The following is a 15,319-nucleotide window of genomic DNA, read 5'->3' on the forward strand; positions in this document are numbered from 1 at the left end:
GCATCCGCTGAGGCCCCCTCTGCGTGCCCCTTGCCCCTGACTCTCCCTGCACGCGGCCGCGCGCCGCCCGGCGACCCCCGCTGGCGCGCGTGCGCGCGCTGGCGCGCCCCCGCGCGCTTTTGGCGGTCTCGGGCACGCGCGTCCATTGTTCCCTACTGCATCCCGGCAACAGGCCCAACGGTGGGCACTTCGCCTTCAGCCCTGTTGACAGCTGAAGGAGCTGGCTAGGAGCCTGCTGTCGAGCCAAAGACAGACCTCACCCAAGTGACCCATGGGCGGTTATCAGGGCAGGATCTGTCTCCCACGCCCGCCCCGGGCACCCGAGGGCCAGCACCACGGCGCTCGCCATGCCCACCGCGTTCACTGGGCCCGCCATCCTCACACAGCGGTCCGTGCCCCTCCGTTCTCTCGCAGGCCAAACTGCAGGTATCTGAGGAGTTTGCCTTCGTGCTTTCTCACAGCATCTCGGCGGCGATGTTCCATGCTCTCTCAAATGCTGCGCACTTTTCTGGGGTCCCTCATCTCAATCAGCAGGCATGGCCATCAGAGGGAAGCGGTGCTGTCGGCTCTGCACGCACAGATGGCCTGTAGCTCAGTGTCTCCGGTGGCCAATCAGGGAAGGAACCCTGATGGCACTGGGCGAGCACGGTCTGCTTTTAGGCCCCTGGGGGTCCAGGGAGGCCACTCAGTCTTCGTGCCCAGGCCTGGGACTCTGCGGAGAATCCTCCAGGCGACGAGCTCAGGAGACACGGGAAGGAACCCCGACGGCACTGGGCGAGCACGGTCTGCTTTCAGGCCCCTGGGGGTCCAGGGAGGCCACTCAGTCTTCTTGCCCAGGCCTGGGACTCTGCGGAGAATCCTCCAGGCGATGATCTCAGGAGACACGGGAAGGAACCCCGACGGCACTGGGCGAGCACGGTCTGCTTTCAGGCCCCTGGGGGTCCAGGGAGGCCACTCAGTCTTCGTGCCCAGGCCTGGGACTCTGCGGAGAATCCTCCAGGCGACGATCTCAGGAGACACGGGAAGGAACCCCGACGGCAGTGGGCGAGCACGGTCTGCATTTAGGGCCCTGGCGGTCTCTTGCCTCATTCCCAGGCCTGGGCTTCTGCAGAGAATCCCCCATAGGGAGGTCTCAGAAGACAAGGGCGACAAGAAATCCCAGACCTCCGTGCTAATCTCCTGCCCCAGAAGAAATGCCATCACGAGCTCATACAGCTCCACCCGAGGTTTCCCGCCTGCGCAGAGGAAGAGACGTACAGCCACAGCCACATCCCGTGCTCGGCTATTCCAGAAATCCTCCAAAAAAGTGAGCCAGGAGGGTCCTTCTCCCTCCTCGGCTCCCGGCCTTTCCCAGAAGTGCCAGCGTGAAAAGGAGGCAGATGGAACAAAGGGGCAGAGGCGAACCCGGACAGACGGCTCACCCACACGTGACGGTTCCAGGCCTCGAAAACGAAAGACTTGTCTTCTGCCGCGCAGGCGAGGGGACCCTGTGAGACTGCCAACACCCCCTGAGCTGGGCTTCCGAGTCACAGCGGCACACCTAGATGCGGAGAAGCAAGCTGCACTCCAGAGCATCCACAGAGCACTTCGGGGAGGTGAGACGGAGGCCATCCCAGACCTCAGTGCCATATGTGCTGTATGGAGCGGTCCTGCACCAGCTGTCCTTGCAGCTCCCAGCACGAATCCATAGGTGGCGAAGTACAGGAGGAAGCACGCCTGCTAAGGCCCAGTGACTCTCCCAGATTCTGCTGGAGGGGCTACCTCTGTGCATCTTTGTCACCCAGGAAGCACAGTCCACCAGGCTCCCTCTTCTGCCAGCCAGAGGCCCTGAAACGAGATAGCACCCTAACTATAGAAGTTTTAAGTCCCCTCACTATAGTAGTTTCCAGTCCCCTCAATAAGGAAGTTTTAAGCCCCTTCAGTATACAAGTTTTAAACCCCTCACTGTATGACTTTCCAGTCCCCTCAATTTAGAAGTTTTAAGACCCCCTCAGAATAGAAGTTTTAAGTTCCCTCAGTATAGAAGTTTTAAGTCCCCTCACTATAGAAGTTTTAAGTCCCCTCACTATAGAAGTTTTAAGGCCTTTCAGCATAGAAGTTTTCAGCCCCCTAGTATAGAAGCTTAAAGCCCTCTTAGTATAGAAGTTTTAAGCCCCCTCACTATAGAACTTTTTAAGCCCCCTCACTATAGAACTTTTTAAGCCCCCTCACTATAGAACTTTTTAAGCCCCCTCACTATAGAAGTTTTAAGGCCCCTCAAAATAGCAGTTTTCAGCCCACACCATAGAAGTTTCAAGTCCCCTCAGAATAGAAGCTTTAAGTCCCCTGAGTATACAAGTTTTAAGCCTCATCGGTATTGAAGTTTTCAGCCCCCTACTATAAAAGTTTTCAGCCCCTCACTATATGAGTTTTAAGTCCCCTCACTGTAGAAGTTCCCAGTCCCCTCAGAATAGAAGTTCTAAATCCCCTGAGTATACAAGTTTTAAGCCCCATCGGTATAGAAGTTTTCAGCCCCCTACTATACAAGTTTTCAGCCGCGTCACTATGTGAGTTTTAAGTCCCCTCACTACAGAAGATTTAAGTCCCCTCAGAAGAGAAGTTCTAAATTCCCTCACTGTAGAAGTTTTATGTCCCCTCAGTATAGAAGTCTTAAGAGCCCTCAGTAAAGAAGTTTCAAATCCCCTCACTATGGAAGCTTAAATTCCCTTACTATAGAAGTTTTAAGCCCCTCACTATGGAAGTTTTAAGCCCCATCAGTGAACAAGTTTCAAATCTTCTCACTATAGAATAGTAAGTTCCCTCACTATAGAAGTTTTAAGCGCCCTCACTAGAGAAGCTTTAAGCCCCCTCGGTAAGAAGTTTTCAGTGCCGTACTATAGAAGTTTTCAGCCCCTCACTATAGAACTTTTAAGCCCCCTCACTAAAGAAGTTTTCAGCCCCCTCACTATATGAGTTTTAAGTCCCCTCACTGTAGAAGTTTTCAGCCCCCTACTACGGAAGTTTTAAACCCCCCTCACTAGAGAAGTTGTAAGTCACCTCACTATAGAAGCTTTAAGGCCCCTCAGAATAAGTTTTAAACCCCCTCACTGTAGAAGTTTTAAGGCCCCTCAGAAGAGAAGTTTTACTTCCCCTCAGTAAAGAAGTTTTAATCCCCTCACTTTGGAAGCTTCAAGTCCCCTCACTGTAGATGTTTTAAGCCCCACACTAAAGAAGTTTTAAGCCCCCGCACTATAGAAGTTTTCAGTCCCATCAAAATAGAAGTTTTAAGTCCCCTCACTATAGAAGGTTTAAGGCCCCTCAAAATAGCAGTTTTAAGCCCACACCATAGAAGTTTCAAGTCCCCTCAGAATAGAAGTTTTAAGTCCCCTGAGTATACAAGTTTTAAGCCCCATCGGTATAGAAGTTTTCAGCCCCCTACTATACAAGTTTTCAGCCGCGTCACTATGTGAGTTTTAAGTCCCCTCACTACAGAAGATTTAAGTCCCCTCAGAAGAGAAGTTCTAAATTCCCTCACTGTAGAAGTTTTATGTCCCCTCAGTATAGAAGTCTTAAGAGCCCTCAGTAAAGAAGTTTCAAATCCCCTCACTATGGAAGCTTAAATTCCCTTACTATGGAAGTTTTAAGCCCCATCGGTGAAGAAGTTTCAAATCTTCTCACTACAGAATAGTAAGTTCCCTCACCATAGAAGTTTTAAGCGCCCTCACTAGAGAAGGTTTAAGCCCCCTCGGTAAGAAGTTTTCAGTGCCGTACTATAGAAGTTTTCAGCCCCTCACTATAGAACTTTTAAGCCCCCTCGCTAAAGAAGTTTTCAGCCCCCTCACTATATGAATTTTAAGTCCCCTCACCATAGAAGTTTCAAGTCCCCTCAGAATAGAAGTTTTAAGTCCCCTGATTATACAAGTTTTCAGCCCCATCGGTATAGGAGTTTTCAGCCCCCTCACTATATGAGTTTTAAGTCCCCTCACTATAGAAGTTTTAAGTCCCCTCACTATAGTAGTTTCAAGTCCCCTCAATTAGGAAGTTTTAAGCCCCTTCAGTATACAAGTTTTAAACCCCTCACTATATGACTTTTAAGTCCCCTCAATTTAGAAGTTTTAAGACCCCTCAGAATACAAGTTTTAAGTCCCCTCACTATAGAAGTTCTAAGTCCCCTCAATATGGAAGTCTTAAGACCCCTCAGGATACAAGTTTTCAACCCCTCACTATGTGAGTTTTAAGTCCCCTCACTACAGAAGATTTAAGTCCCCTCAGAATAGAGGTTCTAAATTCCCTCACTGTAGAAGTTTTATGTCCCCTCACTATAGAAGTCTTAAGCGCCCTCAGTAAAGAAGTTTCAAATCCCCTCACTATGGAAGCTTAAAGTCCCTCACTATAGAAGTTTTAAGCCCCTCACTATAGAAGTTTTAAGCCCCCTCACTATGGAAGTTTTAAGCCCCCTCACTATGGAAGTTTTAAGCCCCATCGGTGAAGAAGTTTCAAATCTTCTCAGTATAGAATAGTAAGTTCCCTCACCATAGAAGTTTTAAGCGCCCTCACTATAGAAGTTTTAAGCCACTCACTATAGAAGTTTTAAGTCCCCTCAGAATAGAAGTTTTAAGTCTCCTGAGTATAGAAGTTTTAAGCCCCTTCGGTATAGAACATTTCAGACTCCTACTATAGAAATTTTCAGCGCCCTCACTATAGAAGCTTTAAGCCCCCTCACTAAAGAATTTCTCAGCCCCCTCACTATATGAGTTTTCAGTCCCCTAAAAATAGAAGCTTTAAGTCCCCTCACTAAAGAATTTTTCAGCCCCCTCACTATATGAGTTTTAAGGCCCCTCACTATAGAAGTATTCAGTCCCCTCAGAATAGAAGTTTTAAGTCCCCTGCGTATAGAAGTTTTCAGCCCCCTACAACAGAAGTTTTAAGCCCCCTCACTATAGAACTTTTAAGCCCCCTCACTTAAGAATTTTTCAGCCCCCTCACTATAGAACTTTTAAGCCCCCTCACTAAAGAATTTTTCAGCCCCCTCACTATAGAACTTTTAAGCCCCCTCACTGGAGAATTTTTCAGCCCCCTCAGAATAGAAGTTTTACGCCCCCTCACTAAAGAATTTTTCAGCCCCCTCACTATAGAACTTTTAAGCCCCCTCACTGGAGAATTTTTCAGCCCCCTCAGAATAGAAGTTTTAAGCCCCCTCACTAGAGAATTTTTCAGCCCCCTCACTATAGAAGTTTTCAGTCCCCTAAAAATAGAAGTTTTAAGGCCCCTCAGAATAGCAGTTTTAAGCCCCCTCACCATAGAAGTTTCAAGTCCCCTCAGACTAGAAGTTTTAAGTCCCCTGAGTATAGAAGTTTTAAGTCCCCTGAGTATACAAGCTTTAAGCCCCATCGGTATAGAAGTTTTCAGCCCCCTACTGTACCAGTTTTCATCCCCCTCACTATAGAACTTTTAAGGCCCCCTAGGAATAGAAGTTTTACTTCCCTTCAGTAAAGAAGTTTTAATCCCCTCACTTTGGAAGCTTCAAGTCCCCTCAATGTAGAAATGTTAAGCCCCCTCACTATAGAAGTCGTCAGACCCTCACTATAGAAGTTTGAAGCACGCTCCGTATAGAATTTTAAGCCCCCCTCAATAGAGAAGTTTTAAGCCTCTTCAGTATAGGAGTTTAAAGCCCCCTTAATATAGAAGTTTTAAGCCCCCTCAGTGAAGAACTTTCAAGTCTTTCACTATAGAAGAGTAAGCCCCCTCACTGTAGAAGTTTTAAGCCCCCTCACTGTAGAAGTTTTAAGCCCCCTCACTATGGAAGTTTTCAGCCCCGTGTCGTGCGGGACGGCCTGCGGGATCTATGCTCCCGCCCCCCACATAAGAACGCAGGATGTGGTGAGGCCAAAAAGGAATACCCACAGAGCCATAGGTAGGGGAGTCATACCACTATGATCTCACTGGAGGCTGGGTTCACAGGACGTGCGACCTGCTGTCCGCTTTCCGGCCAACCGACCGACTCTCCTTGAGTCTCTTCGAATCTCCTCCACTTCCCTCGACTCTCCTCCGTAGCCGTGGCAGTTATATTAGTGGCCAATGGCTCAGTGGTTACAGCTGACGGCCAACCAGCCACAGCTAAGACGGCCATCTACCACCCGAGCCAACAGCCCTCCACCTGAGGCCGAGAGCCTGGAAACTGCTCTCTGGGGCTCTGTCCCCACACTCCACCGCTACAGGGTCTCCCCTCGCAATCTACTCGACAAGCGTCTTCCGCGAGGGGCCCTGTGCGAGGAGCCTGGAGGTGAATGCAATATCCTGGGCACAGCCAGGGTTTCTCAGGGCACCACCAGTCCTTCGGGGCACAGCCGGACTTCCTGGACTTCTTCGGGTACCACCAGTCTCCTCCTGCCCTCCTGGCAGGTGGTACTGTCGCACGGTAACCACGCGCCAAGGCTGCGGCAACACTTGAGGAGGGTGGTGAGCATGCCCGCGTGTCACCGCTTTCACCACCCGGATCCAGAGACGGAACTCTCCTACCGACGACTTCGGTAAGCTGAGGCCATGTAGCACGTCCACCGCTAGAATATACTCCGGAACGGGGGAGACTTAAACCTTTTAGGTACGAGGGGGAAGCCTTCCTATAGCCAGTGGTAAGGAAACGGCTTTCACGGTCACAGTCTTCCCCCCCCCCCCCCCCTCGTAGCCATCAATGCAGATTGCTGGTCCGGGGAACAGTTCTGCGTTCCCATAAACAAGACTGCAGTCTGAGCCAGTGTCAACTAGGGCCAAAACCCTCTGCACATTAGAAGGGGACCAATGTAGGGACAGTTCCACGTGGGGCCTCCGGTCCCTGCTCGTCCCCTCTGACCGGGTACCTTGGCCCCACCCCTAATCAAGCTGAAAGGAGTCGGCCTCAAGCGGCTGCATGAAGTCCTGGAGGAACACGGGTCGGGTCGCGCTTTCCCAGACTTCTCCCTTAGGCTTCTCCGGAATTGTTGTTTCCAAAGTTCCAGCAGGAGTGCATTGGGTTGTCGGTCTATTTTCTTCCGATCGACCCCTGCTGCCACGAGATCACGCCACATCCGTGCGCGCGTTACTCTCTGAGGCCCGCGACCTCGCCCCTTTACCTTTGGTTTGGGCTTCCAGGTCTCAACTGCGCGGACCTCCTGTCTTAACTTCCTTCGCCTCCGGCTTTCAACATCCCCTACGGTGGCCATGGCAGTTGTAACTTCATGGATCCGTCGCCCCACATACGGTGTAAGAATAGCCACCGAGGATCCCAAAGCACTCGCAGGTGCAGTATCCAAAACCAGATCTCTCCTGCTGGCTGTTAAAAGCTCGTCATCCGGCCCCTGCATGTTAAGGTGAAAACTAGCATGTCTCATACCCATCTCACGGATGACCTGCGTAAGTTCCGTATATGACTGCCATTGACTCACAGTGTCTGGCAGCTCGCCAGCCTGTCCCCATACTGTGCGTACCGCAGCAGTCAGCCACTCCATTAGAGAATGGTTGCCCTGGTCGTGGGCCAACCTATGGCAGTGCTGTAACCTTTGTCGCAGGGACGGATGCACTGTCACGAAGGCTAGCTTTTCCATCTCGCCTGGGGAGCAGAGAATGCTGTCTGCTCCCTCATCCCATAAACGTAGTAGCCAAGCCGAGACTGGCTCTCCAGAGCGCTGTCGGTACCGCCTCCCCAGCTCCTGCAACTCAGTGGGAGTGTACGGGGTGTAGGCTGTGCACTGGGTCACAGCTGGCTTGCCGGCAGCAACGCCCCCGGGGCCCAAAGGTTGCTCACGTTTTACCCTTTGCTTCAAGATTGGCCGGGCTTGGGGCTTGGGAACCACGTTGTCTCCACTCGCTTCCTCCGCCTCTAGCTCAGAGTCTCCACTGTGGGGCCCCTCTTCCAACAGGCGGACCCGAGCTTCCAGTGCCTCCAACCGGGACACCTGGTCCGGCACCTGGGCCATTTCATGAAGCGCGTTTTCCGTGTTGAGACTCAAGGCCGTGAGGAACATCCGGACCACGCGGCCAGGTGTAGCCCTCTCCTCCTCCGGCAACCGCTCAGCCAGAGCCTGCAGGGCCCTCTCCCCGCTGGCCGGAGAGCCGTCCATGTCCTCCCACCGCTCCTTGTGGATCCAACTCCTGAGAACAGCGGCCACCGGGCACCACACACTGTGCGGTGGCCACACGTCCTCCTGCCCAGAGACAGACTCCATTCCTACCTGGTCGGAATCTTGCTCACCGTGCCAGGTGTCTGAGTGGGTGGAGTCCTCCGCGGAGGATGTCCGCAACCCTCGGAGCCCAAGGCCGCAGCAGATCACCAAAATGAAGGCAACGCCGTCCATGGCCAAGAGGGTGGTGTGCCAGCTGGAGGCTTGAGTCTCCCAGGCAGAGCGTGCCTCCCGTTCCCGTTGTCGCTCCTCATGGGCCTCCCGAAGCTGGGCTCTCACACGCACAAACCGCTCCACCATCCTTCGGTAGGTTTTGGGGGCACCGTACCCCGCTTACGAAACTGAGCTTTTATACGTATAAACTGCTCCAGGACATTCCGGAGAGTTTCGGCCGACACCACACCCTGCTCGCTGCGCCATCTGTCGTGCGGGACGGCCTGCGGGGTCTCTGCTCCCGCTCCCCACATAAGAACGCAGGATGTGGTGAGGCCAAAAAGGAACACCCACGGAGCCACAGGTAGGGGAGTCGTACCACTACGGTCTCACTGGAGGCTGGGTTCACACGACGACGACGTGCGACCTGCTGTCTGCTTTGCTGCCAACCCACCCCACCGACTCCTCGACTCTCCTCAACTTCCCTCGACTCTCCTCCGCAGCCGCGGCAGTTATATTAGCGGCCGATGGCTCAACGGTTACAGCTGACGGCCGTCTACTACCCGAGCCAGCACCCCTCCACGTGAGGCCGAGAGCCTGGAAACTGCTCTCTGGGGCTCTGTCCCGACACCCCCTCACTATAGAAGGTTTAAGCCCCCTCACTCTAGAAGTTGAAAGTCCCCTCTTCTTCTCCCTCTGCTCCGGACCCCTCTGGTTGTTCCTCTCCTCCCTGACCTCAGCTAGTTCAACTCCCCCCCACCGTTTCAACCCGTTGTTCCCCCCCCTCCCCCCCGCATCACATTCCGATACTTCCTCCACCACTGCCCAGCTTCCTCCGGACCTTTCTTCCCCTCCTCAACCTGATCCGGGCAACCTTATGCACCCCCAGCCACCCAGATCCCTCTCAGGGAAGTGGCCGGCGGTGAAGGCCCTGTTGGGGTCCATGTGCCTTTCTCGATGACAGACCTGAGTCACATTGAATCTAAGCTAGGCTTCTTTTCTTCTGGTCCCTCCCGCTCTCCTAAAGAGTTCGAATACCTCACATCTATATTGTCCCTTCCACGTGTACTAACCCATGAGAGGGATCCTAGCATTCCAAAAGCTAGGGAGACAGCCCAATCCGGACCGGACCGCTTAAAGAGAGACCATATGGTTAATTGTCTCCTTCGGGGCACGAAGGCAGCCGTTCAGAAAGCTGTCAGTTATGAAAAAGTTAGGGAAATCTACCAGGACCGCCATGAGAACCCAGCTGTTTTATTCTCTCTCGCCTTTCAGAAGCCCTACAAACCTACACCAATATTCATGCTGACTCTCCGCATGGCAGAGCTGCCTTAGCCACGCATTTCGTCTCCCGGTGGGCCCCTGATATTCGCAGGAAGCTTCAGAAATTAGAGAAGGGTCCTCACCCCCCCCTCCCAAACAGATCTTTTAGCACCGGCCTTTAAGGTCTTCAATAATCCAGACGAGGAGAGTAGACAGGCCCATACCCAGGCCTTCCAGATGGTTGCCGCAGCAGTTTCCCAGGCCGTAAGTTAGGCCGGGCCTGCCCCAAAGGAAAGAACTGGGACCCCAATCCTCTGCGCAGCCTAATTACCAAGTGCCTGCTTTAAATGTGGCCTCCCGGGACACTGGAGCCGCTCTTGCCCTAACCCAAGGCCTCCTGCTAAGCCTGGCCACACCTAGGAGGCCGTGGTGGCCAGTGGACGTCAGATTGCCCTCCAGCCCCTCCATGTCTTTCCTTCAAGACACGGGGGCCACTTACTCGGCACTCCCTGAATTTTCCGGCAAGCTCTCTCCCTCCCTCGGCTCGATTGTGGGGTCGATGGGATACTTTCTCACCCCATAGCTACCCGCCAGAGGGACATCCTTTTAAGATTCTCCTCCCCGCGCTTCTCTCCCTCACTTTCGTTATGCACTGCAGGGGCCACCAAAGGGGCTCTGGCCTTGTTGCCATCGGTAACAACAAGGCTGACAGGGAGGCATGCCGGGCCATCCCCCGCAGGGCCATCGTCCACAGCTCTCTGGAGAGCCTGTTACCAGTCAGGGAGCCCTGGGGGGTGGGGGGGGGCCTGGCTTGCCTCCACCGGAAAACTGCCCCTACTATCCACGTCCCTCCTCCCTGTTGCCCTTTCCCGCCTCCGCGCTGCACCGCACCCCCCCCCTCCCCCGGGCTCCAACTTTCCTCAGCCCGTTTTGCTACCCTTACTTAGGTAAGTCTTCCCTCTTTCATCCTCCGTCCGACTCGGTCAGATTTGCCGCCGGATACAAGACCTAGCGCTAGGCCTGACCGTGTCCCGGGGCCAGGCCCCTGGGTCAGCCGTCGGCAGGGACGCCTGCCCCGGTCTGCACCCTTCCCCTCCGCGGGACCGCAGGAAACCGGCAGCGGGACGCCCTGCCGTTTTCCCTTGTCCTCTGGCTGATTAAGAGGGTCTAGACTTTACCTCCTTTTGCCCCCTATCCTGTACGTCACCCTCCTCTGCTATCTCCCCTCCCCTGGACAGGGGGACCGGGCAGACACTTTTTTAAATCAACGCCTCTCCCATTTTAGTTGAATCCGTCTCTAATCCAAGCTCTGAACTCCTGCCTCCACGATGAGAGGCCCCCCTCCCCCACCTTTTCCTTGAGGGTTCCTTTGGGATTTATTTTTTTGTTTTGTTTTGTTTTGTTTTGTTTTTAAAGATTGTATTGGGGAACAGTGTGTACTTCCAGGACTTTTTTCCAAGACAAGTTGTTCTCCTTTCAGTTTTAGTTGTGGAGGGTGCCATTCAGCTTCAAGTTGTTGTCCTTTCAAGTCTTAGTTGTGCAGGGCGCAGCTCAGCTCCAGGTCCCGTTGCCGTGGCTAGTTGCAGGGGGGCACAGCCCACCATCCCTTGCGGGAGTCGAAACCGGCAACCTTGTGGTTGAGAGGACGCGCTCCAACCAACTGAGCCATCCGGGAGGCAGCTCAGCTCAAGGTGCCGTGTTCAATCTTAGTTGCAGGGGGCGCTGCCCACCATCCCTTGCGGGACTCCAGGAATTGAACTGGCAACCTTGTGGTCGAGAGCCCACTGGCCCATGTGGGAATCGAACCGGCAGCCTTCGGAGTGAGGAGCACGGAGCTCTAACCGCCTGAGCCACCGGGCGGGCGGGCCCCTGGTTCTATATTTTTAACCGGCACGTGGTTAAAAGATCCAGAGCTCATGGTTTAAAAAATAACAAGATAAACAACCAATGACAGAAACAAAGCCACAGGAGATCTAGATAGAGTTATCAGACTCTAACTATTCTGAATGTGTTCAAGGAAATTCTCTCAAATTGACAACTGAAGCAGACGACTAGAAACTATCAAAGAAAACCAAACCACAATTCTAGAACTGAAAAACGCAATGAGTTTAGGAACTTGGTGGCTAGGTTTAACGGCAGAATAGACAGACACAGCTGAAACCTGCACACAGATGTTTACGGCGGTGTTATACATAATTGCCAAAAATTGAAAGCGACCAAGACAGCTTTCCATAGGTGAACGGATAAACAAAGTGCCGTACGTCCAGAAAATAAAACGTTATTTGGTGATGACATTAGCTGCCAAGATACTAAAAGGCAGGGAGAAACCTTAAATGCCTACTGCTAAGTGAAAGAAGCCAGTCTGAAAAGGCTACGCGTTCCACGATTCTAACTACGTGACGTTCCGAAAAAGGAAAAACTACAGAGACAGTGAAAAGACTAGTAGTTTCCGGGGGTTAAGGGAATGAGGGAGATCACAACAGGTGGAATACGGTATTTTTAGGGCAGTGACATTATTCCGTATGATACGACAGTGCTGGATAAATGACATTCCGCGTTTGTCAGAATCCATAGAACTGTACAATAAAAGAGTGAACTCTAAGGTAAACTATGGAATTGAGGTAATAACGCGTCGACATTGGTTCATCCATTGTAACAAATGTACCACACCAGACAAGATGTTAATAACAGGGGGAGCTGGAGAGATAAGGGGAAGGGAAATATGTGAGAACTCTGTACTTTCTGCTTGATTTTCCTTTAAATCTAAAACCTCTCTAGAAAACAAAGTCTATCAGTTGTTGTTGTTTGTTTCTTTTTTAACCTATGGCAAACAGTGACACAGGAGAGTTAGCATGTCCCTAGGCAGACAGGGAGGTCCCTGGTGGAATAAACAAAGACAGTCATATCCTAAAACTTCAGGTTTTGAAATCACGCCTTCGCTCCAGGACATAATGTAACGAGGCCTTGAGATTGATCATAAAATTCCTTTTGGCCTGACAAATGGAGCAGATCTGATAGACAAAGAGTGGGTTACTTTGCTAATTCCTTTAGGATGGGCAAGCAGAACAAACCCGGTAGACGAATCTCATTAGAAGGCGCCAGTTCCCCGTCGTATTCAAACAAGTTCCCTTCTTCAAACAGCTCCCCTTCCCCAAGCAGGCAAGGGAAGGTAGAAAAGCGAGAGCTTTTGCCTCAGTCATGGGGCACCCCCCATTCGGGACCCCCTCCCGCTCGGGAGCTGCCACCTCTTCTCCTGCCTCTAAGAAACTATTATCCTCTTTTGAAAAACTCTTTGCCTCTCCCTGGTCCGCGTTTCCACTCTTCGGCTTCGGGAGACACGATCCCGGCCCACACCCAGAAACTGCCGGCAGACCCCACATCACCTACATCATTTGGGGGCTCGCTCGGGATTGAAGGAGAGGTAAATATTATCTGTGCCTCTCTACTTGCCCACCCTGTGGGCCTTCATCTTTTTTTTTTTTTTTTTTTTTTTTTGTCTCCTTTACTCTCTCATGCAAACAGTAGTCCTCCGTCAGCCATTTAAATGCGAAAAGCGCGGCGGCTACTCTTAAGACTCGGAGGGCAGGTCTTGCAGGAGGGCAGGTCTCCCTGGAGGGCTCTGGTTGATCCCCTCGGGCACTGAGCCGGAGGAATGTCAGCCACAGTCTAACTGCCTTCTCTCTCGCTTTCTCATTTCTCTTTCCACGAGGAGACTGAATACTGGCGCGTGGCCAGGACGGTGGGCCTTTGCGGACAACTGAGCGAATTTCGGCCGTGGCCACTCTACGGAAAATTTCCAAAGGGTCCTTCGTTTCTCTCCCAGCCCGACTGCCCGTAAGGGTGCCAGCAAGATGACTCCTCTGTCTCTGCTGTTCTTTCATCCTGTCGCTGTCTCTCCTCAACATTTGAGACGCCGGTCTAGGGTCTCTTCCCTGCGGGACCTTCTCAACACTCCCTGCCGACCTCAAGACATCTTAGGGTAAGAACGTGAACCTCCGCCTCTATAGGACATCTCTTGTCACCCAGGATAAGATATACTGGCATTTAACATTTCCTCTCAAATCATCCCCTGCTCTTCCGTGATCTCACTGTACTCTGGGGACTGCAGGCAGCAACTCTGCTGCCTGGCTCCGCACCTCCCCCACCCACCCCCACCCCCCCGCCCCCACTCCCCCACCCCACCCCCACCCCGCTCAGCCAGCCGGGCGGCCACCACAGCCCAGAGGGGGAAAGGCCCCCAAAGCGCAACTCCTCCGGAGCACCACCCGCCAGGCCACCTCAGCCAACTCCAGGCAAAGTTTTCAAGGAGGACCAACATATTCCAGACTCACTTTACCTTAAGGAGGAAACTTGATCTGAAACCTTTTGGGGCTTCCGTTTTTTCTCTTTTTTGCACTCTCTTACCCACTGGGAATCAAAACGTCCCCACTTGCCTTTCCGCACAGGCTACGTACCCAAGCTCCAAGCCTTGAGTATGTACTCCGCCCTTAAATACCTTTATTCAGAAGGCTACTGTTATATTAATCGTGCAATCAATTTCTGTGATGCCCGGAGTCGCGGTACACACCCCGCTACTTTAAAGCGTCCCATCATAGGCCACAGCCTTTTATCGGCCTGTAGGCCAACGCCGAACATTCAGGGTAGGCGCCCACCCGGAGGCCCGGGCCGGGCCGCCCAGGTAAGCGCGAATAATCCTGGCGCGCCTCGGAACCAGTCGCGCGGTGTGGTGTCCGTGGCCCACGCGTCTGGGGGACGCCTCAGAGCAGATTGTGGGAGACGACTTGCGAATTGCGAAGGGACGCCTTTCTCTTCTTCCTCCCTTTCCGATGGGCCATCAGCCCTCACGCGCCTACACCCCCCTGAACTGCATCTTGAAATATTGGGACAAATTTGACCCTCAGACTCTGAAGAAACAGCGCGTGATTTCCTTCTGTTCAGAGGTTTGGCCTAAATACTCATTGGAAGATGGGAAGACTTGGCCTTCTGAGGGAAGTGTTAATTATAATAACACTATCGTGCCACTAGACCTGTTTTGCAGAAAGGAGGGCAAATGGTCAGAAGTTCCATATGTTCAGGCTTTTTTTGCCCTGAGGGACAACCCAAATCTCTGTAAGAAACGTAAAGTTGAGCCGGCTCTTTTGGCTGTGATCTCTTGCCTCCCTTCCCCCAATGAGTCCCTTTTTAAGGGGACTCCTCCTAAGGGGACGCCTTCTAGGGGGACTCCTTCTAAGGAGACTCTCCCTAGGGAGACCCCTCCTCAAGAGACTCTTCCAAGAGAACTCCAGCGGGATCCTCCTCTCCTGAGGAGGACCCTTCGACAAACACCCATCTCCTGATCCACCTATAAACAGGAATGTGTGAGGCTGAGGTCACTGAAGGGAGAAAAGCGGCACGTTCGAAAGCCAAGTGGCTAATTCTCCAGCCAGCGCCCTTACTCCGCTGCTCTAAGTCCTAGGACTACGACGACCACCCACAGTGAGATTCATCAGAAGGGAAACAGCCTTTAGATTGGAGTCCCAAAATACTAAAGTCACAATACCTGTCACTGAATTTGTCAAGAAAATGGCTTAAATATCTAGCTATTTCAAAATACCAAAATACCGAGGTGTTAATTACTAGGTACATCGTAAGTTCATCTCTTTCTAACTTCTTGTCACACGAATGTTAGGAGACATTAAGCTCTGTTGATAAATATATTTTATTACTAAAACCGATGCTTTTAAAGGTTGCCAAATAGATTCCTGGGTTTGCCAGTGCAAGTGCCAATT

The 15,319-nt window shown here is 52.3% G+C and overlaps 1 protein-coding gene across 1 annotated transcript; it reads left to right on the forward strand.

The window, feature by feature from the left end:
- Window positions 1-536: 536 nt before the first annotated feature.
- LOC148755785 (putative POM121-like protein 1) lies at window positions 537-2,029 on the forward strand. The gene is made up of 2 exons (XM_088789865.1): window positions 537-587; window positions 947-2,029. Exons 1-2 carry the CDS (start codon window positions 537-539, stop codon window positions 1,688-1,690), a joined length of 795 nt encoding a protein of 264 aa, XP_088645991.1. The 3' UTR covers window positions 1,691-2,029.
- The last annotated feature ends 13,290 nt before the right edge of the window (window positions 2,030-15,319 follow it).

This window comes from Rhinolophus sinicus, chromosome 14 (assembly GCF_057876585.1).
Source record: "Rhinolophus sinicus isolate RSI-liver-muscle chromosome 14, RSI-T2T, whole genome shotgun sequence".
Taxonomy (NCBI): domain Eukaryota; kingdom Metazoa; phylum Chordata; class Mammalia; order Chiroptera; family Rhinolophidae; genus Rhinolophus; species Rhinolophus sinicus.